We start from the raw sequence: 22,876 nt of genomic DNA, 5'->3' as shown, positions 1-22,876 counted from the left end.
ATGCACCACCACGCCTGGCTAATTTTGTATTTTTAGTTGAGACAGGGTTTCTCCATGTTGGTCAGGCTGGTCTCAAACTCCTGACCTCAGGTTAGCCACTGTGCCTGGCTAGGCAAACTTTTCATACAGTAAAATGCATAAATGGAACTGTATCATTTGTGAGTCATCACCTCACTTCCCTGTATTTCCATTGCTCTCAGAAAGTTCCCAGAGTACCTAAGTTTTATTTACAGTTCAAATTTTACACACTTACCTAAATGTGACCACTACTTGGATCAAGATATAAGAAATTTCTAGCGCCCTGGAGATTGGACTCATGTCACCTGTTCATAGACAGACACATACTTACATACAATATTTGTGAGGATTGTTTCGGATACTCTGGTGCTGAAATTTGCTTCCTGAAGTCTGGTGTCATTTGTCTTTGTGGGTGACCTCACAATCTAGCCCATTTCTTCTGGCATCCCCTGCATACATGCTCCTTGTGCTCTGCCTAGCACTCTCCCGAGGAATAAATGTTTTGTCTCTCACAGATATGGGACACAGCAGGACAGGAACGGTTCCAGTCTCTTGGTGTGGCCTTCTACAGAGGTGCAGACTGCTGTGTTCTGGTATTTGATGTGACTGCCCCCAACACATTCAAAACCCTAGATAGCTGGAGAGATGAGTTTCTCATCCAGGCCAGTCCCCGAGATCCTGAAAACTTCCCCTTTGTTGTGTTGGGAAACAAGATTGACCTCGAAAACAGACAAGTAAGTACCAACGATGATAGATATTGTCACAGACACTTGCTCCCAAGGGGCCTTGTGAATTTGGAGGGTTCTCTGCTAAGCTCACATGGCTCTAGGAGGTGCTGGTGGGAGTCTTCATCACCCTATGCCAGCCCTTCAGGCCAACTGCCTTTAAGGACTGGGACCCAGGTGACCTGGGTTAAGTCCCCATCCTGCTCCCAGCTGGCTGTGACTTTACGCCATTGTCTTGGCTATCTCAACTTCAGTTCCCTTTCTGCACTTTGAAGGAGGGAATTCAGTTTTGTCATTCTCAGTAGTGCCCTCCCAGTACCTCCAGGCCGTGCCTGGATCTCCATGTGTGCAGAATATTGCTTTGGGCTTTGAGTGAAATTGCTGTACTATAGTTATAGTTTCAAATATCATTTCTGTTGGAAACATAGACTCTTTGATTAATTACGACTACGTTTATTTCTGACCATGGATCTTTTTTTCTCCCCTTCCTAAGTGACTTAGTCCTTATCTCTTGGCTGAAAATGGGCTAGGGGTTGGGGAAGGAATGAGAATGTGTGAGTGGCATGGGTGACATCACACTAGCAGTAATGGTAAAGGGACTCTAAACCTTAAGACCAAGCTGCTGGGCATTTCCTGTCCTGGGATCTCTGAGGTCCCAGTAAACACTCTTCATTTCTTCCCAGACTGGCTTCTTACTCCATTCACAAATGGCTTTTAAGTATAACTGAGGGTCAGAAGGTATGAGCTGTAGACTGAGACAGGCTTTGAGCTCTCTAGCTGAATCCTAGCTATCCTGAGCATAGCCAGCAGGGCGAGTTTGGAGGGGTCTACTGGTCTCTTCCAACACCCTCTTTCCCCACATCTGTGTCCTCACCTGTACCACCTGTAGACGAGGGACCATGACACTTCCTGGGGAGGATGGAGTCAGTGCTAGCTGCTTCTATCATGAGCCTGTGTGCACCCTACTTCTCCTTTCAGGTGGCCACAAAGCGGGCACAGGCCTGGTGCTACAGCAAAAACAACATTCCCTACTTTGAGACCAGTGCCAAGGAGGCCATCAACGTGGAGCAGGCGTTCCAGACGATTGCACGGAATGCACTTAAGCAGGTGGGTCTCCCACAGCTGACCTGCCCACTCTTGTGATGCCTGACCACTGACCCAGTCCCTGCCTGACCTCCTGCCCTTAATCTTCTTCCCTAACCCACTCTTTTCTATGTAGTCAGAATACCCTAAGTGTTCATCTGGGAAGGTTAGGACATGTTCTGCTTAAGCTTCCAGAAACCCCACTTTGGGGAAATAACCTAAAAGATGTAGAGGCTGGGAAGACTGAGACTGCCCTTCTTTTACTAGGCTTGTTCTTATTTTCTTGGCTGCGATTAGGAGATCAGGTCACTGGGAGACCCCTGATCAGATTGCTGCTCTATTTAAGAAGGAAATTAACTTGAATACAAATCCCAGCTCTGCTGCCTACCAATCATTATATCTAGTTTGGGCTTAAAAATATATATATTATGGCCAGGCATGGTGGCTCACGTCTATAATCCTAGCAGTTTGGGAGGCCAAGGCGGGCCGATCACTTGAGGTCAGGAGTTTGAGACCAGCCTGGCCAACATGGTGAAACCCCATCTCCACTAAAAAATAAAAAGAAAATTAGCCAGGCCTGGTGGGGGTTGCCAGTAATCCCAGCTACTCAGGAGGCTGAGGCAGGAGAATTGCTTGAACCCAGGCGGCAGAGGTTGCAGTGAGCCAAGATTGCACCACTGTACTCCAGCCTGGGTGACAGAGTGAGACTCTTTCTCAAAAAAAAAATTAAAAATAAAATTATATCCGAACTTCTACCCCCTCACCTGAAAAATAGGAATACCTGCTTTTGCAGGGTGATCATGAAGATTAAATGAGACCAACTTTTTCAGCTCTCACATACTGACAGGTAACTTTTTTCCTTAGGAACAGTTAAGTAAACAACACAAGGAAGAAAATGTAGGAAAACTATTCAAGGAATACAATACCTAGAATTTCTTACTTACTGTTTCTGTGATTAGATACAACCACTCATGCGAGTTGAAAGTCTGTTTTGATGTACAACTCTGTTAGGGGCAGTGGTGATTAAGGCAGATCACGAGGCCTCATCAGACAGGGTCTGGGGGTGGTCAGAGGTGTGACAGGTTTGGGGGGATGCATAGAGCACTTGAAGCACATAGTGGCTGTGAAGGGCAAGGCAGATTCTGCTGACTCCAGGAATCCGGCAGAATGAAGGTAATGGCTTTCAGCAGGACAGAGAGTTGTTTGGAATGGTTGCTCCAAGGACCAGGGAAATTCTGGCATGAGTGGGGTCTGCACTAAGTGTTCCAGAATGAAAGGGACAGACCTACTCAGTGAGGAAATTGTTCCACCCAGAATGCCAGGAGAGCCCTCAAGTGGTAAGGAAAAGACCAAGATGCAAACTTGGCCACCCTCACCCACAAATAATAAACGGTTGTGTTTTTCTTAATGTTCATATAAGGGAATGGAAATCCAAATCGTGTAGGATAGTGTTTCCCACCTGTTTCCCTGTTGCCTGGCATCACCGTCTGAGTTTTTCTCTTCCATCACTACTGTCCCTGTTGTCTTTATGCTTTTATTTTTAGAGCTAGCCCCTAAGGAGTTAGATTGTTACATTGGAGGGTCTGTTTTATTATAAGTTAGGGTGCCAGGTTGCTTTCCCCAAGGGGAATAACATTTCAGCAGCGTGGGCTTGCTTTGTTCTACCTCCTTGCCAGCAAGCAATAGGTGTCACTTGTCACTCTGCTGACATTGCCAATCTTTGGGTGTATAAATTGCCACCATCGTGGCTACTGGTCCCTCTGAGTCCCTCTTCCTGGGGCTTAGCCATTTGGATTTTCTCTGCTGCACACAGCTAGCACATAGCACATGGTTGGGCCTCTCTCAGTTCTCATGAGCTGCTAGTCAATTGAAGTTAATTCTACTTGCATCTCAAGGGACTTTTTCAACTCTGTGGTATTTTTAAGTCCTTTGAACATAGGAAAAAAGTAATTTTTTATTTGGGTATGTCATTTTAAGTTTCTGTGTTTCCTGTGTCTACATCAGATTTTTCTCTAATTCAGCTGGAATTTGTTTTGGCTTATGGCAGGAAAGAGAGACTTGCCTTTTCTCTCAGAGAGCTCAGCCAGTTGTTTGAAATCATTCGGCTATGTTACATAAGCCGTTTCCCTCCCTGAATAGACCGTGGCCTGTGCTAAATGCTCATATGTGCTGGGATCTGTTTCTGGTCTCTCCGGTCTGTTCTGGTGATGTCTATGCCATGTTCCCTTATCTGGACTGTCTTGATTTCACTGCCTGATAAGGCAAGTTTCCTCTTGCCACATTCTTTTTTTTTTTTTTTTTGAGGTAGAGTCTTGCTCTGTTGCCCAGGCTGGAATGCAATGGCGTGATCTCAGCTCACCGCAACCTCCGCCTCCCGGGTTCAAGTGAATCTCCTGCCTCAACCTCCCAAGTAGCTGAGATTACAGGCATCTGCCACAACGCCTGGCTAATTTTGGTATTTTTTAGTAGAGATAGGGTTTCACCATATTGGCCAGGCTGGTCTCAAACTCATGTTGTGATCCGCCCACCTCAGCCTCCCAAAGTGCTGGGATTACAGGCATGAGCCACCCTGCCCTGCCTGCCACATTATTTTTTAATAATTTTGTTTCAGTTCCATGATTTTCCTCTCTTACCTTCCACACCCCAAATAAAACTCTGTTGAGATTTTGATTGGAATTTTTTTCTTCAAGCCCCCTGTTTTTTCCCCATTGATTGCAGTTTTGTTGCAACTGTTGCATTAGTCTGCTCAGGCTGCGTTAACAAAACCCCACAACATGGGTGGGTCCAACAACAGACATTTTGTTTTCTCACAGTTCTGAAGGCTGGAAGTCCATGAGCAAGATGCTGGCACATTTTGTTTCTGGTGAGGGCGCTCTTCTGGGCTCACAGACTGCTGTCTTCTCACTGTGTCCTCCCATGCCCTTTCTGCTGTGTGCACAGAGAGAGGACACATGAGTAAGGTGTCTGTGGTGTCACCTCTTCTTAAAAGGACACGAATTCTCTCAGATCAGGACCCCACCCTGCAACTTCATTTAACCTTCATTCCTTCCTTACTCCAAATACAGCCACCTGAAGGGTTAGGGCTTCAACACAGGAATTTTGGAGGAACACAAACATTCTGCCCGGCCGGGTGCGGTGGCTCACACCTGTAATCCCAGCACTTTGGGAGGCCGAGGCAGGTGGATCACCTGAGGTCAGGAGTTCGAGACCAACCTGGCCAACATTGTGAAACCCCATCTCTACTAAAAATACAAAAAATTAGCTGGGCGTGGTGGTGGGCACCTGTAATCCCAGCTACGTAGGATGCTGAGGCAGGAGAATTGCTTGAACCTGGGAGGCGGAGGTTGCAGTGAGCTGAGATTGCACCATTGCACTCCAGCCTGGGCAACAAGAGCAAAACTCCATCTCAAAAAAACAAAACATTCCACCCATGAATCTATTTTAGGTCTTGTTTCTGTTCCTTCAGTAAGATTGATTGATTTTTTTTTTTTTTTTTTTTTTTTTAAGAGACAGGGTCTTGCTCTGTCAGGCTGATACGCAGTGGTGCAATCATCACTCACTGTAGCCTCCAACTTCTGGGGTCCAGTGATCTTTCCACCATAGCCTCTTAAGTAGGTAGGACTACAGACACACCCAAGCTATAATTGATTTATAATAGGATCCTTTGCCTTTCACAGTAAACATATTCCTAGGTACTAGTGGCAATATAAAATGTCGCTATTTGTAACAGCCAAAAAGTAAGAACAACTCAAATGTCCATCAACTGATAAGTGAATAAACAAAGGACAGCTTATCCATGCATTCTAATATTATTCAGCTATAAGAAGGAATGAAGTAGTGACACCTGCTGCTACATGGGTGCTAAGCGAAGGAAGCCAGTTGTAAAAAGACCGTATGTTGTATGATTCCATTTCAGTGAAATGTCTGGCCCGGATGCAGTGGCTCCTGCCTAAAATCACAGCACTTTGGGAGGCTGAGGCTGGAGGATCGCTTGAAACCAGGAGTTTGAGACCATCTTGGGCAACATAGCAAGGCCCCATCTCTACTAAAAATTAAAAATTAGCTAGGCGTGGTGGCATGAGCTTATAGTTCCAGCTACTTGGGAGACCAAGACTGGAGGATTGTATGAGTCCAGGAGTTAGAGGCTACAGTGAGCTGTGATCATGCCATTGCACTCCAGCCTGGGCGACAGAGCGAGACTCTGCCTCAAAACAAAACAAAACAAAACAAAAACAGAAATTGCAGTCCACTAGAAGAAATGGGGAAAATTAAAATAAATAATGTTTAAAAATTAAGTGTCCAGAATAATAGGCAAGTCTATTGAGACAGTAGATCAGTGGTTGCTGGGTCCAGGATGGTGTAGAATGGGAGTGGGAAGGAACTACTAATGGGCATAGGGTTTTTTTGAGGGGGGTGATGAGAGTATTTTAGAGTTAATGTTGATGGTTGCCCAACTTTCTGAATATACTAAAAACCATTGAATTGTACACTTTATGGCATGTGAGTTAAAACCCAATAAAGCTATTAGGAGTGCAGTGGCACCATCTTGGTTCACTGCAACCTCGACCTCCTGGGTTCAAGCAATTATCCTGCCTCAGCCGCCTGAGTAGCTAGGATTATAGGTGCTTGCCACCATGCCCGGCTAATTTCTGTATTTTTAGTAGAAACGGGGTTTCACCATGTTGGCCAGGCTGGTCTTGAACTCCTGACCTCAGGTGATCCACCTGCCTCGGCCTTCCAAAGTGTTGGGATTACGGGCGTGAGCCACCATGCTCAGCCAAAGCTGTTATTTTTTTAAGTATGTATTCCTAGATGTGTTATACTTTTATAGCTATTGTGAATGGAATGATTTTTTTCCTAGATAACTTTTAATGAATAGAAACAGTTCCTGCTTTATCTGCAAATCCTAAAACAGTCACTGGCACACAAGTGCTCAATGTTTAAGTGACATTGTTTTCCTGCACCCAAAAGTAGAATGCTACTCCTCATTGGAAACATGTTACTTTAGCAAAGTCCCACTAAAATGACCATAGTCCATCTGCTCTGACACTTGTCACAGATGGTAATAAAATTCATTCACAGCTGCCTTTCTAGGCCTGCAGCATTTGGGAGACAAAACTCTGCTAAACCTTTGGAAGAAAAAAGAGACCAAAGCAGAGGCCATTGGTCCAGAAAAGTGTATGGAAGATGGGGAGGTAGAAGGAGTGTTCCAGGTTGAGAGGGCAGCTCATACTCAACTCCAGCCACTTCACCTCGTGCACCTACTGGCTGAGGGTTGCCAGATGTTTGAGAAGCTAGAAATCCACACCATTGTCAACCATTGTCAACTATAGGGAACATACAGAAAGCATCTGAACTGGATGTGGATGTGGTCCCAGAGCTCCCAGATCATGATCTGATTGAGAACGTATGTGAACTTCTGTCCTCATTGCTCAGTGCAGACTGATGCGTCTCCTGGCAGGACTCCTCTCTTCACATTGACCTGGAGTTGTCACAAAATCTTTTTCTCTTGCTACTTCCTGAGCATGGCACCTTCTGCCAGAGTGTTCCCTTAACTGCGTGGGCAGGCTCTGCTCCACAGCTCCCCACCCACTCTGCTTGCCCAAGCAGAAGTGAGCCCCTCCTGGGCAGAAAGGGCCCGCAATGAGGGCTGAAATGTTTCAATTCCCTGAATAACCAACCTTTCTCTGTCTCCTTGTCCAGGAAACGGAGGTGGAGCTGTACAACGAATTCCCTGAACCTATCAAACTGGACAAGAATGACCGGGCCAAGGCCTCAGCAGAAAGCTGCAGTTGCTGAGGGGGCAGTGAGAGTTGAGCACAGAGTCCTTCACAAACCAAGAACACACGTAGGCCTTCAACACAATTCCCCTCTCCTCTTCCAAACAAAACATACATTGATCTCTCACATCCAGCTGCCAAAAGAAAACCCCATCAAACATAGTTACACCCCACATGTCACACACACACACACACACACACACACACACACACACACACACCCCTGACGTAATCAAACTCCAGCCCCTGCCCGTGATGGCTCTTGGGGTCTGCCTGCCCACCCACATGAGCCCGCGTGTATGGCAGCAGGACAGGCCAGCGGTGGATGTCATTCTGATATGGAGTTGGCATTGGAAGCTTATTCTTTTTGTCCACTGGAGAGAGAGAGAACTGTTTACAGTTAATCTGTGTCTAATTTTTTTTTAACGGTCTTGTGGTCTTTTTACCTCCCCTTTCCCCTCCCTCCTTGAAGGCTACCCCTTGGGAAGGCTGGTGCCCCATGCCCCATTACAGGCTCACACCCAGTCTGATCAGGCTGAGTTTTGTATGTATCTATCTGTTAATGCTTGTTACTTTTAACTAATCAGATCTTTTTACAGTATCCATTTATTATGTAATGCTTCTTAGAAAAGAATCTTATAGTACATGTTAATATATGCAACCAATTAAAATGTATAAATTAGTGTAAGAAATTCTTGGATTATGTGTTTAAGTCCTGTAATGCAGGCATGTAAGATGGAGGGTTGAACCCTGTTTGGATTGCAGAGTGTTACTCAGAATTGGGAAATCCAGCTAGCGGCAGTATTCTGTACAGTAGACACAAGAATTATGTACGCCTTTTATCAAAGACTTAAGAGCCAAAAAGCTTTTCATCTCTCCAGGGGGAAAACTGTCTAGTTCCCTTCTGTGTCTAAATTTTCCAAAAGGTTGATTTGCATAATACAGTGGTATGTGCAATGGATAAATTGCCGTTATTTCAAAAATTAAAATTCTCATTTTCTTTCTTTTTTTCCCCCCTGCTCCACACTTCAAAACTCCCCTGTTAGATCAACATCCTACTATGAGAGCGAAAGGAAAACCCTCACAGATCTGTCCTAGTGATTTTTACCTTTGTTCTAGAAGGCGCTCCTTTCAGGGTTGTGGTATCCTTAGGTTAGCGGAGCTTTTTCTCCTTTTCCCCATCCATCTCCCCAATATTGCCCATTATTAATTAACCTGTTTCTTTGGTTGGAACCCTGGCAGTTCTGCTCCCTTCCTAGGATCTGCCCCCGCATTGTAGCTTGCTTAATGGAGCACTTCTCCTTTTTCCAAAGGTCTACATTCTAGGGTGTGGGCTGAGTTCTTCTGTAAAGAGATGAACGCAATGCCAATAAAATTGAACAAGAACAATGATCATCTGCCTTTGCCATGTCTTTTTTTCCTTCTTTGAGAGCCTTGACTCAGTAGAGACCACATGAGTTAATCATAGCCAATGCCTTATCCAGCAAGGAGCCCTCCATAAATGGGCATGTGTGGTGCTTCGAGGCAGAAAGGCCCTCTCATATCTGGTCCTGTAGTGCCTGTCCCTAGTTGTTTTTTTGTTGTTGTTGTTGTTTGAGGGGAGAGGGGTGGGTAGTTTAATCGCAGTGTTGGAGGTTGAGGACCATGGATGGAGAAAGCATTGTCCCTTTAGAAGATCAACCACAAACTGCTGGGGACCTCTGAGCCATGCATATCCTGTAGGTGTAACTGTAACCTATTCGTGTGTTATGTGTTTTATTTTTAGTTGACCTAGTTGCTAACACTTAGATGTATAATTCTGCGTTTGTCACAGGAGAGGAAGATTTGGCAGCAGAGACCCTGTATTCCAACATATGTAAACCCCTACCTGGAATGGAATAGATCCCACTTAGAAGCAATTTTATTAAAATAGTAGTAGTTCAGGCCGTGGGTCACTTTAGGTTTTGCAGAAGTACCTCATTGACTTAGATCTTGAATTCTACTTTGCTACACTTTTTTACATTTCTACTTCTCAGGCTCCTCAGCTGGTTTATTTCCTCATGGCTCCTCTTGGCATGTACTTTATGTGTTAAAAATAGCATAGTTTAGAAGCTCAGATGCTGCACAATGTGAGATTATCCACAGTGCGATTTCACCCTGGCTGGTGGCGCATGGCTTAAATCTTCTCTGGTCCTGTATTTTGTTTGGGCCTCATCAGGTGTTTGTACTCTAGAGGGCCCCAGCTTGGGGCCCAGTGACTGGGCCACAGTGTGTGGACTCTTGTGTGATGCTCACCTCTGCAAATCAGGCATCTGTTCCTCTGATTGTGTTACACTGGTCTTGACCTTGTATGTGACATTAAAATGGACCTTGACTTCTGATCTGCTTGACCTTTATCCTAAACTGATGATCATCCTGACATTACTTAGCTTAAGATGAATGTAATCTTTAATTGACTCTGATTTCAACCATTGTCCTTACCATAGCTTACCTTAACGGCTTTGGCTTTGAACTGACTGACTTTACCCTAAACATGATCACTGTTGAATAACCTTGACTCTGACCCACCTCCTGACCCTAATCATCACCTGACTTTGAAGCTAATATGGAACCCTACTATGACAATAGGTCTTACTCTCTGACCTGGGACTAATTAGTCTCATGTCCCATCAGCCTGATGGCTAAGGTTGGTGTCATATTACAACCCTAAATTGTATAATGTTTATCTAAGGGATTCAGCTTAACTACAGTAGGAAGCCATGGCTGAGACTGAGCTCTGCATCAACACAGTGCCTTCTTCTATATTCCTATGTAGATTCAGCATAAACATGTGTTTTCTCTCAAAAGAAGGGAACTTGTCATTTTGCTGCAATAAGCAGTAAGGATATACTTCTGAGAAGAATATCTGGGACTGAGTTTGTCTGCAGTACTATGGATTGTTTGAGTTCATTTGTATTTGCCTCGAGGTGAGAATGAGAGATGAGTGTGTTGCTGTGTTTACATCCATCTCAGTTTGCTCTAACAAGTAATCAGAAGTTACTTTTGGCCAGGCACACTGGCTCACACCTGTAATTCCAGCACTTTGGGAGGTCGAGGTGGGTGGATCACCTGAGGCCAGGGGCTTGAGAGCAGCCTGGGAAACATGGCAAAACCTCATCTCTAATAAAAATACAAAATTTAGCTGGGCATGGTGGTAGGCGCCTGTAGTTGCAGCTACTTGGGAGGCTGAGGCAGGAGAATTGCTTGAACCCGGAAGGCAGAGGTTGCAGTGAGCTAAGATTGTGCCACTACACTCCAGCCTGGGCAACAGAGTGAGACTCCATCTCAAAAAAAAAAAAAGTTTTGGAAAGGACATCTGGGAATGAGTTTGTTGTACTAATATGTACTTGTTTCAGTAGTACTCCTTCCTCAGATCCCAGCTTATTCTGTCTCCATGTGAGTGTGTGTTGCTGTGCCGACTTTTATCTCCCCCAAGAAGCTATGAGGATTTGGTTTTAAGAAGAATGCCTGAGTTTGTTGTACTAACAGGAATTCTCATCCAAACTCCTACTGGGGTTCATTCTGATTCCACTCATCTTTTAGTAAGAATATGCCTTTGAGGTTAATGTGTATTGCGTTGTTTACATTCATGTCCGTTAACATTGACCAGCAATAAGATTTCACCTTAGAGATCTGAGACTAAGCTTTTTTGCACTGAAAATGATGCCTTCCAATAGCACGAAGTAGGTGCATCTTGGTTCACTCTACCTTGCAGTAAGAACGTGCCCTAGAGAGGAATGTATGTGTCCTGCTTACCTTCCTCTCAGTTGTCAGTCGCATGCAATTAGGAGTTACATGAATCAAATGATTGAGACTGGATGTACTTGTACTAATATCGATTCTTTTCATTAGCACATTAGACTCATTCTAATTGATTTACACTTACGATCATCCTGACTTTGATCCCCTTGAGGTGACCTTGGATTAACTTTGAAACTGACCCACATGTCCTGACCTTGACTTTTTTTTTTTTTTTTTTTTAAACGGAGTCTCACTCTGTCACCCAGGCTGGAATGCAGTAGTGTGAGTGATCTCAGCTCACCACAACCTCCGCCTCCTGGGTTCAAGCGATTATCCTGCCTCAGCCTCCTGGGTAGCCGGGATTACAGGTGTGCACCACCACACCTAGCTACATTTTGTATTTTTTAGTAGAGAGGGTTTCACCATGTTAGCTGGGCTGGTCTCAAACTCGCGACCTCAAATGATTCGCCCACTTTAGCCTCCCAAAGTGCTGAGATTACAGGTGTGTTGATCCTGATCTTGAATCTCATACACAATCATCCTGACCTTAAGCTGAAATAAGCATGAACTTGACCTTGAATTTGAATCTAGCCCTAATTCTGACCCTTGTCCTCATCCTAACCATCACCCTGACCATGTTTTGCCCTCATTTTAAACTTGCCCTTGAAACTGACCTTGATTGATTTTGAATCCAGTACGCGCTGATGCTTTTCATAGCCCTGAATCTGAATCTGAAGCCAACCCTGAACATTGTCCTGGCCATAAGTTTATACTTCCCCTAAGTTTATAAGTGAATCTAGCTGACTTTAACCATTCTTAAGTTAACCTTAGTCATCCTGCCATTGATGATAGTCTGCCTTTGAACTGCTCTGACCTTCAAATGACCTTGATCCTCTTGGCTCTAATCCTTAGCACTGGTATGACCTTGGACCCAACCTTGTCCTGGTGCTGACTAGCATTCTGACCATATCACACCGTAAGTTTCAACTTTACCTTGAGCTTGAGCCATTTGGACCTTGACGTGACTTTGAGGCTGACTCTGATTATCACCTTGAACATCATTCTAGCCATGTCTTAGTTTGTTTTGTTTTGTTTTGTTCTGTTTTTTGAGACAGAGTCTCGCTCTGTCGCCCAGGCTGGAGTGCAGTGGTGCGATCTCCGCTCACTGCAAGCTCCGCCGCCTCCCGGGTTAACGCCATTCACCTGCTTCAGCCTCTCTAAGAAGCTGGGACTACAGGCCCCCGCCACCACGCCCGGCTAATTTTTTTGTATTTTCAGTAGAGATGGGGTTTCACCATGTTCGCCAGGATGGTCTCAATCTCCTGACCTCATGATCCACCTGCCTCGGCCTCCCAAAATGCTGGGATTACAGGGGTGAGCCACCGCGCCTGGCCTTGTTTTGTTTTCTTAACTAAAACCTCTCCAGGTGATTCTAACGCGTAGCTGGAGTTGAACTGGTGTAAAAATATTTCCTTAAATATTTTATGAACCACAAATGTGTAAGGTCCACAGCTGGTTCCTAAGAGACAGGAAAAAGTTTGGCCTTAAAAAAAATTAAAGATCTCAGCCAGGCATGGTGGCTCATGCCTGTAATCCCAGCACTTTGGGAGGCCAAGGCAGGTGCATCATTTGGGGTCAGGAGATTGAGACCATCCTGGCTAACATGGAGAAATCCCATCTCTACTAAAAATACAAATAATTAGCCAAGCATGGTGGCAGGCGCTTGTAGTCCCAGCTACTCAGGAGGCTGAGGCAGGAGAATGGCATGAACCCAGGAGGCGGAGCTTGCAGTGAGCAGAGAGAGTGCCACTCCAGCCTGGACGACAGAGCGAAACTCCATCTCAAAAAAAAAAAAAAATTAAAGATCTCAAATATATGCTCTAGCCTTCCCCACCACTGCCGCCACTGAATTGCAACACTGCACAGATTTTGTTTGACCCACTTTCCCTACATACATCCAACCAATATTTGTAAATGGGAAGATAGCACACAAAATCCAACTCTAGTTTGTTTTTTAAAAAATTGGAAGAAAGTGCAACACTTCGATCACACTCCCGAATTTCTCATAGTGACCACTAATTGAGGACCCACCTTATTTAAAACTTGCTTGCCTGGCTCCCATGCTAAGAAACCAACTTGTGTCTGAGGGCGGCCTGGCAGCTTCCAAGTGGAATGCGCGTGCTCCGAGAGACCGGGCTTTGGGACGTGGTGCGCTGAGTGCTGCTGCTCTGCCAAGTGAGCTCAGCCTGGTCCACAGTGACTACCGAGTTTCCATGTCCTGAGTTTCCTGGCTAGGTAGAAGATACTGGAAGTCTGGAGGAGAACCCAAAACTGCCAGCATGGCACATCCTGTCCCCACCTCTTTCCTTTAAGGAGAGGAACCATGTGCCTTCATAATGCCCTTCCTCACAGTACCCCTTCCCTTTGCCAGAAGTCCTGCCTCCATTCACATTGCAGGGCTAAAGAGGCCCCTTTTTGCTTATTTTCGTCGTTTCATGGAAGGGAGCCAGAACTGGAATTTTGTTAGTTTTTTTGGGTTCTAATCGTAGTCCGTGGGTGTATTATTACTCCCTATTTTATGCCAGGAAAGAGAAAGGGTAAAGGCTATAAAAAATCCCTAGCTTAGAGGAGGAAAAGGCCACTCTGGATGGCATATTGTATGGAGGTGGTGAATTCAGTAATTGGGTTTCCATTGGTATCTGTTGCTTCTGCTTTCAGAAGCAAGCTTGGCTTGCGGTTTGTAAAAGTACCCTGGGTCCTAGGCCGGACGCTCATGCCTGTAATCCAGCACTTTGGGAGGCCAAGGCAGGTGGATCACGAGGTCAGAGATCGAGACCATCCTGGCTAACATGGTGAAACCCCGTCTCTACTAAAAATACAAAAAAAAAAAAAAAAAAAAATTTAGCCGGGCGTAGCAGTCGGCGCCTGTAGTCCCAGCTGCTTGGGAGGCTGAGGCAGGAGAATGACGTGAACCCAGGAGGCGGAGCTTGCAGTGAACAAAGATTGCTCTACTGCACTCCAGCCTGGGCAACTGAGCAAGACTCCGTCTCAGAAAAAATAAAATAAAAGTACCCTGGGTCCCTAGTCATCTCTGCACTCCCAGGATTGCCTGCTGGGGTACTGTCTAAGTTGTGGAAGGACAGGGAAACTTCTTGCCAAATTTCATTCCTTGCCGTAGAACAGGATCCTCCAACTCTAGACATTAACTTAGGTTGTCTTGGAGAGATCACCAAGGTTTTGTTAAGTCACTTGATTCTCTAACTGCACTCCCAGGTAAAAGGAAACTACCCTCACATCTATGGTCTATTGATTTTTGACAAGGGTGCCAAGACCATTCAATGGGGAAAAGACAGGTTTTTCATCAAATTGTGCTGGGATACGGATACCCATACCCATCTGCAAAGAATGAAGTTGGAGTCTTAACCTTGCACCGTATACAAAAACTAACTTGAACTGGATCAAAGACCTAAGTGTCAGAGCTAAAACTGTAAAACCCTTTGAATAGGGGGAAAGCTTCATGACAATGGATTTGGCAGTAATTTATTTGATATGACTTTAAAAACACAGGCAACAAAAGAAAACAGATAAATTGGACATCATGAAAATTAAAAAATTTTGTGCCGCAAAGGACACTATAAAGAGTAAAAACTCATCATAGGCCGGGCGCGGTGGCTCAAGCCTGTAATCTCAGCACTTTGGGAGGCCGAGATGGGCGGATCACGAGGTCAGGAGATCGAGACCATCCTGGCTAACCCGGTGAAACCCCGTCTCTACTAAAAATACAAGAAAATTAGCCGGGTGAGGTGGCGGGCGCCTGTAGTCCCAGCTACTTGGGAGGCTGAGGCAGGAGAATGGCGTGAAACCGGCGGGGCGGAGCTTGCAGTGAGCCGAGATCGCGCCACTGCACTCCAGCCTGGGGCACAGCAAGACTCCGTCTCAAAAAAAAAAAAAAAAAAAAAAAAAAAAACTCATAATATATCTCATAAGGGATTAATATCCAGAATATATAAAGAAGTCCTACAACTCAGTTTTAAAAAGTGATTCAACAATGAGTGAAGGACTTAAATATATATTTCTCCAAAGAAGATACAATGATCACTGTCAGTCCACCAGAAAATGCAAATCAAAACCACACTGAGCTACTTAACACAAAAAACAACAAGTGTTAGTGAAGATGTGGAGAAATCAGAACCCTCGTGCTTTACTGGTGGGAATGTAAAACAGTGCAGCCACTTTGGACAATAGTCTGGTGATTCCTCCAAAAGAGAAACATGGAATTACCATGGGACCAGCAACTCCCCTCTTGAGATGTGTACCCAAGATAATTGAAAGCTGGGATTCAGAGAGATACTTGCACACCCATGTTCATGGTAACATTATTTACATTAGCCAAAAAGTGGAAACTAGTGTCCATCAACAGGAATAGATAAACACAATGTGATATGTATATAGAATGGAATATTATTCATAAGGAGTAAGGCCAGGAGCGGTGGCTCATGCCTGTAAGCCCAGCACTTTGTGAGGCTGAGGCAGGTGGATCATGAGGTCAAGAGATCGAGACCATCCTGGCCAACATGGTGAAACCCCATCTCTACTAAAAATACAAAAATTAGTTGGGTGTGGTGGCACACGCCTGTAATCCCAGCTACTCGGGAAACTGAGGCAGGAGAATCATTTGAATCCGAAAGGCGGAGGTTGCAGTGAGCTGAGATCATGCCACTGCACTCCAGCCTGGGTGACAGAGCTAGACTCCGTCTCAAAAAAAAACAAATCTGAGTCATGCTGCAGTATATGTGAGACTTCAAAACATTATTCCAAGGCCGAGAGCAGCGGCTCACTCCTGTAATCCCAGCGTTTTGTGAGGCCAAGGTGGGAGGATCATTTGAGCCCAGGAGTTCCAACTGGCCTAGGCAACTTAGTGTGACCCTATCTCTACAAAAAATAATATTAGCCAGGTGTGGTGGCACGCACCTGTAGTACCAGCTACTTGGAGGCTGAGGCGGGAGGATTGCTTGAGCCTAGAAAGGCTGCAGTGAGCTGTGATTGTGCCGCTGCACTCCAGCCTGGGCAACAGAGCGAGATCCTATCTCTAAAGGAAAAACATTATTCTAAGTGAAATAGACACAGGAGGACAAATACTGTATCATTCCACTCTTAGGAAGTACCTAGAAGAGGAAAATTCATAAAAGACAAAAAGTAGAACAGAGTGCGGGGGTGGGGAGTGGAGAATTACTCTTTAAAGGGTACACAGTTTCTGTTGGGGATGATGGAAGTTTTGGAAGTGAACAGTGGTGATGTTTGCACAACATTGTGAATATATTTAATGATGCTGGAATTGACAAGAAGGTAAATTTTTTGCAAGTTTTATACGTTTTTTAATTGAAAAAAAAGGAAACTGCTGAGTGAAAAAAGTCAAAGATCAATGAGTGCCTAAAGCCCATGAACTTGAAAATGAGGCTTCACCCCCACACATTTCTGGAACTCGGCTCCGAATCAGGGTGGGGGCCAGAAATTTTTACTCAGTTTCGGGGGACACATGAGTTAGGACTCATTTCTTGGGCCTTAAAGCTGTACAAGCATCTCCTGGCAACTCCAGCCAGCTTTGTTGCTGAAGGAGGCTGTAGGTAGTGCAGAGAAGCCCTTCCCCAGGCACTCTCCCCAGCGGAGCAGGGACCTGGAAAGTCAGTGGCCTCCTTTCCTCACATCCATTGAGGCTAGTGTGGAGACTGGGATGCTGGGAAGCTTGCCCCAGGCACCTTTGACCCTGCAAGTCCCTGGAGCTCTGCCCCAGGCAGGGCTGCAGGCCCCTGAGCTGCCCAGATAACATCTCCAGGAGCACCAAGGCAGGAAACTCACTGGAGAGCTGGGGCTTTAAGAAAACTTCATGCTTTGCTTTTTTCCCCCACCTTCAGTGCCATGGATTTCCTTGGTCTGGGTGTGTTGAAGGCTCACCCGATGATTTGAGGGTGTGGCCAGGGTGGAGAAGCACACAGCGCTGGATGCCCTCAGCAGAGGCCTTTGGCCCAGGGCTTCTGCAGAAGCCGGGAAGGAGCCTGTACTTCCCGCCTTCCACTACCCATGGCTCTGGACAATGACAGGCTGGGCAGAGAGACCTATCAGTGGGCACAAAAGATCTCTGTTTCTGCTCGGGGTGTTTCTGTGTAGGAAAAGAAATCCCATCTTTCTTCATTGAGGCCCAAAACCAGCAGAACTGCTCTTCCGCCTGGCCCTTCTAGTATGTGAACCTGGTTCCTGTAGGAAGTTGTGGCTCTACTGTCCCCTCCAGAGGCCACACCAAGGTCTGGAGGAGGCAGGGGCTCCCGGGAATGATGGGACCCCTGAGCCGCTGTGTCTACATGGGGTACTGGGTTATGGACAGAGGCAGGTTGCTAGTTTGCACATAGACCAACCAGAGAAGGCCCGAAAAGTGTTTGCAGCTGTTCCAGGCTGTGTTTGGGAACCTACAGCTGAGTGTAGCAGGCCTGTGGCATTTGCCAAGAACGGGCACTGCAAGCCAGGCTGTGACCCTGCTGCTCCATTCTCCTGCTCTCTGGGTTCCTTGGTGCTAGGAGGAGCCTTCTGTATGCCTTCCAGGCTTGGGATAGAAAGTCAAGGGAAGAAGAGTATACCCTGGTGGCCAGCCTGGCAGTGGTGAGTGGCTCCAGTGGGGAGAGGCCCAGGGACTGGGGCTGGGTTCCAGGATCCGTTCGGCAAAGGATTTCTGGCCAGCTGCTACCCTCAGAGAGCAGTTATGAAGGAAAACCAGGTCAAGAAGCTGACGCCTGCCCCACAGGAGCGCACAGACTCAGAGCCAGATAGCCCTGGCAATGGGGAGGGATCCCTGTGGCTGCAGCCACAGAGACCATGTCCCTGGGGCGTGCAGTGGAGCCTTGCCGCAGTCACAGTCAGCACAGGCTGAAAACTGCACCAGTTACAGGCCTGCAGGCCAGCCCCGAGCTGCAGGTGGGTTTTGTTTTATATCCTGCAGTTTTCCTTCAATGTGAAGTTTTATGGCTCCAGTGTTTAAAACACACACACACACAAACACAAGATGACGTATAAAAAATGCTGATGCTCACATCTCTTCAAACCGTCTTGCAGCCCCAGGCCCCCATTCTCCTTGCTGCAGCAGCTGGAGCCGCTGGTGCCCCCAGGCAGGGCCACTGCACCTCCAGCACCGGCTCCTCACCTCCTGCCTCTCAGGCAGATTTAGATCATCTCCCTGGCCAGGTAGGCCTGCAAGCCTGTGGCCCCTGGGAGAGAGATAATGTATTAGTCAGGGTTCTCTAGAGGGACAGAAGTAATAGGATATATGTATATATGAAAGGGAGTTTATTAAAGATAATTGACTCACACCATCACAAAGCAAAGTCTCACAATAGGCCATCTGCAAGCTGAGGAAGAAAGAAGCCAAAAGTAGATCAGTTCAAGTCCAAAAACCTCAAAAGCAGGGAAGCTGACAGTGTGGCCTTCAGTCTGTGGCCAAAGGCCCGAGAGCCCCTGGCAAACCACTAGTGTAAGTCCAAGAGTCCAAAGGCCAAAGAACCTGGAGTCTGATGTCCCAGGGCACAGGAAGCACCCAGAACAGAAGAAAGATGAAGCCGGAAGACTCAGCAAGCCAGCTTATCCCACCTGCCTGCGTTGTTCTAACCACGCTGGCAGCTGTTAGATGGTCTCCACCCACATTGAGGGTGGGTCTGCCACTCACAGTCCGTGGACTCAAATGTTAATCTCCTCTGGAAACACCCTCGCAGACACACCCAGGAACAAGTTTATCAGCTATCTAGGCATCCTTCAATCCAATCAGTTTGATATATTAACATCACAAGTCCTTGTCAACTTGAACCCATACACATCTCCTGAAATCATATTTAATCTCCAAATAAAGGAAATAATAAGGTCATAATTACCCCTAACATAATACAGCTATCCTTCATACAACCAGAAGCACACTAATCCTTAACATAAATGCTATTACATAAAGTTAACAACATTTAAATGCTGATATAAAATCAATAAATCTTATGTCACATGGTAACGGAAAAAGAAAGGAAATAAAATGGAGGTGTTTTCTCAGTACAAGTGTATACATGCACAAACATATTTTTAACAAAATAAGGAAGAAATGGTTGTGACCATTACAATCCTTGTTTCTGCAATTGGTCACATGGCTGTAGCTGGTATTAATAACTATTATCTTCTGCTACCCATACTGTATTCCCTTTGCCTTCGGCAAGCACCTCAGCTGGTTGTGGCTTTTTACCTGGTGGAATGACCCAAACCTTCATTCCTGAAGGATCCGACCATTTGCAGTCCTGCCTGGATTGGGCTGTTGTAGTTTCCCATTGACCTTAGTCACAGGGCCTGGTAATACTCAGAGACGACCTAAGGGAATCCTATATTCCATGCATACTCTTCCTTATTACCTTCATTGTGGAGTAGTAGTCTGATTTCATCTTGATAGTCCAGGTCAGTCACCCCAGCCAACACTAACTTCCTTCTTAGCCTGTGGACTTAGAGGCAGAGGAGCCCAAAATGGTCAGTTGGCAATCTTCCACTTTAATAGAATTATTATTTTGTCTCCTGGTGGCAACATTCCTCCCTCTGGAACTGAGACCTCTAGGCCAGCAGAACATAATGTTCCAGGAACAGGAAGCAAAACTTTGCTAGTGGGTCACTAGGGGTGATGGTGAATGGTGCCACATCCACTTCCACCCCTTGATTCCTGGATCTGTGAATGCTGGCTATGGGAAAAACTGCCATACGTTGGATGCTGATTCAGAGCATGCACGGCCTTCTGGAGAGCTTTGCCCCAGTCCTGCAAAGTATTGTCACCTAGTTGGCATTGTAATTGTGACTTCAAAAGGCCATGTTCTATCAATCATCAATCCGGCTGCTTAAGGATGATGGGAAACATGGTAAGACCAGTTAACTCCATGAGCGTGAGCCCACGACTGCACTTCTTCAGCCGTAAAGTGAGTGCCTTGGTCGGAGGCAATGCTGTGTGGAATACCAAGATCGTGGATAAGGCATTCCGTTGAGTCCAAGGATGGTAGTCTCGGTAGAAGCGTTGCGTGCAGGATAGGCAAACCCACATCCAGAGTAAGTGTCTATTCCGGTGAAGACAATCCTCTGCCTTTTCCATGATGGAAGAGGTCCAAGGTAATCAGCCTGCCACCAAGTAACTGGCTGATCACCCCGAGGAATGGTGTCATATCGAGGGCTCAGTGTTGGTCTCTGCTGCTGGCAAATTGGGCACTCAGCAGTGGCCACAGCCAGGTCAGCCTTGGTGAGTGGAAGTCTGTGTTGCTAAGCCCATGTGTAACCTCCATCCCTGCCACCATGGCCACTTTGTTTATGAGCCCATTGGGCAATGACAGGGGTGGCTGGGGAAAGAGGCTGAGTGGTGTCTACAGAATGAGTCATGATTGATAAATACCCACGATAAAAATCTTCCTTTGCTGAGGTCACTCTTTGGTGAGCACTCAAGCGGGACACAAATATCTTCACAGTTTTTGACCACATACTGTGGTCAGAGAAATCCATCAACATACCTCTTCCCCCAGTTCACCAAGTTTCCGATCACGCTTCCTCCGAGTCCCTGTCCATCCAGCCAAACCATTGGCTACAGCCCATGCATCAGTATATAATCACGCATCTGGCAATTTCTCCTTCCATGCAAAGTGCACAACCAGGTGCACTGCTCGACGTTCTGCCTCCTGGGACGATTTCCCTTTCACCACTGTCCTTCAGAGATATCCCAGAAAGGGGCTGCAGCTGTCCACTTATGGGTGGTACCTGCATATTGTACAGAGCCATCTGTAAACTAGGCCCTTGTCTCCTCTTCCTCTGTCAACTGATCATGGGGCCATGAGGCCACTGGCAGGCTGGGAGAGAGAAGGCAGGGTGGCAGGAGTGGGGACCATGGGCATTTGAGTCACTTCCTCATGTAACTTACTTGTATCTTCAGGACCTGCTCGAGCCAGATCACATGTATACCACTTCATTTGATGACGGAATGCTGCTGTGCACACCCCTCCCACTTTATGGCTAGATGGGTCGGAAAACACCCAGTTCATGATATTCAGTTTAGGTCTCATGGTGACTTGAACATAGTCAAACATAGTCAACTGTTGAACATAGTCAAACATAGTCAAATGTTCACTTTCTAACAGGCCAAGAGCTGTCTCTCGAAAGGAGACAAGTTATCTTCAGAAGATAGCGGAGCCTTGCTCCAAAGTCCTAGAGGCCTCTGTGATTCACCTGTGGGAGCCTGCCAAAGGCTCCAAACATCATTGCTATCTACCACTGACACCTCAAGCACCATTGGATCTGCTGGGTCATATGGCCCAAGTGGCAGAGCAGCTTGCACAGCAGCCTGGACCTCTTGCAGAGCCTTATCCTGTTCTGGACCCCACCCAAAACTGGCAACCTTTTGGGTCACTTGACAAATGGGCCGGAGTAACACACCTGAATGAGGAATGTGTTGCCTCTAAAATCCAAATAGGCCCACTAGACATTTTGCCTCTTTCTTGGTCATAGGAGGGGCCAAATGCAACAACTTATCCTTCACCTTAAAAGGAATATCTCGACAGGCCCCAAACCACTGAACCCCTAGATATTTTACTGCAGTAGTAGGTCCCTGTGTTACCAGAAGGTGCCATGCAGGTCCAGGCTCTTGGTGTCCTGAACAAAGAATTGGATGAGACACACACAGATAGGAAAGCAAGGCAGCAGAAATGGATTAGGCACAGCATTCCACTCTCTGAGGGGGAGTGCGGACTGACCTCTGGGAGGTGAGATCAGACCCAGCGTGGTGTAGTTTGGATCTTTTTATGGGTTTTTTTTCCTTCTCTTCCCAAGGCTCCCTAATCTCTAGCCGGTGTCTGCCTTTTTGATTGATAGGTGTGTTGCTTAGTTACTTTGGCCCCTGTGCGCTTGTGCACCACCTCCGATATGCAGTCCATATGCATTGTTGGGAGAAAGGTTTATGGGGTGCCTGCATAAACTGGCCATAAAAATATAGGACAATATGTTGTGGAAAGCCACAAGCGGCCTCTAAGGAGGAAAGCCTCCTAACTGCCATCATGTCCCCATGCTCAGAGCAAGACCTACTTTTTTTTGTTTTTTATTTATTTATTTTTTTTGAGACAGAGTCTCGCTCTGTTGCCCAGGCTGGAATGCAGTGGCGTGATCTCAGCTCACTGCAAGCTCTGCCTCCCAGGTTCACACCATTCTCCTGCCTCAGCCTCCTGAGTAGCTGGGACTACAGGCGCCCGCCACCATGCCTGGGTAATTTTTTGTATTTTTAGTAAAGACGAGGTTTCACCATGTTAGCCAGGATGGTCTCGATCTCCTGACCTCGTGATCTGCCCATGTCGGCCTCCCAAAGTACGGGGATTACAGGCATGAGCCACTGCACCTGGCCAAGAGACCCGCTCTCTTATCTGTAAACACTGTGTTCAAGGAGAAAGACACTCCTTTGAAACCCTAGAATGTGGACAGATGTGC

General features: G+C 46.3%; 3 protein-coding genes across 4 annotated transcripts in view; 2 read left to right on the top strand and 1 right to left on the bottom strand.

Moving 5' to 3' along the window:
- The window catches only part of RAB7A (RAB7A, member RAS oncogene family), an 87,856-nt gene extending 78,857 nt beyond the window's left edge, over window positions 1-8,999 (top strand). For both annotated transcript variants that reach the window (XM_050781785.1, XM_050781786.1), the window contains 3 exons: window positions 534-752; window positions 1,722-1,850; window positions 7,530-8,999. In XM_050781785.1, the coding sequence (XP_050637742.1) occupies window positions 534-752; window positions 1,722-1,850; window positions 7,530-7,625 (444 nt within the window). In that variant the 3' untranslated portion in view covers window positions 7,626-8,999. The remainder of the gene's footprint in view (window positions 1-533; window positions 753-1,721; window positions 1,851-7,529) is intronic.
- Window positions 1-22,876, top strand: part of COPG1 (COPI coat complex subunit gamma 1) — a 583,372-nt gene that overhangs the window by 109,246 nt on the left and 451,250 nt on the right. The gene's annotated exons all lie outside the window — the stretch shown is intronic.
- Window positions 1-22,876, bottom strand: part of RPN1 (ribophorin I) — a 359,024-nt gene that overhangs the window by 193,688 nt on the left and 142,460 nt on the right. The gene's annotated exons all lie outside the window — the stretch shown is intronic.

Source organism: Macaca thibetana, chromosome 2, assembly GCF_024542745.1.
Source record: "Macaca thibetana thibetana isolate TM-01 chromosome 2, ASM2454274v1, whole genome shotgun sequence".
In the NCBI taxonomy this organism is placed as follows: domain Eukaryota; kingdom Metazoa; phylum Chordata; class Mammalia; order Primates; family Cercopithecidae; genus Macaca; species Macaca thibetana.
Note: the sequence above shows the minus strand (reverse complement) of the source record. Positions and strands in the feature narration are given on the sequence as shown.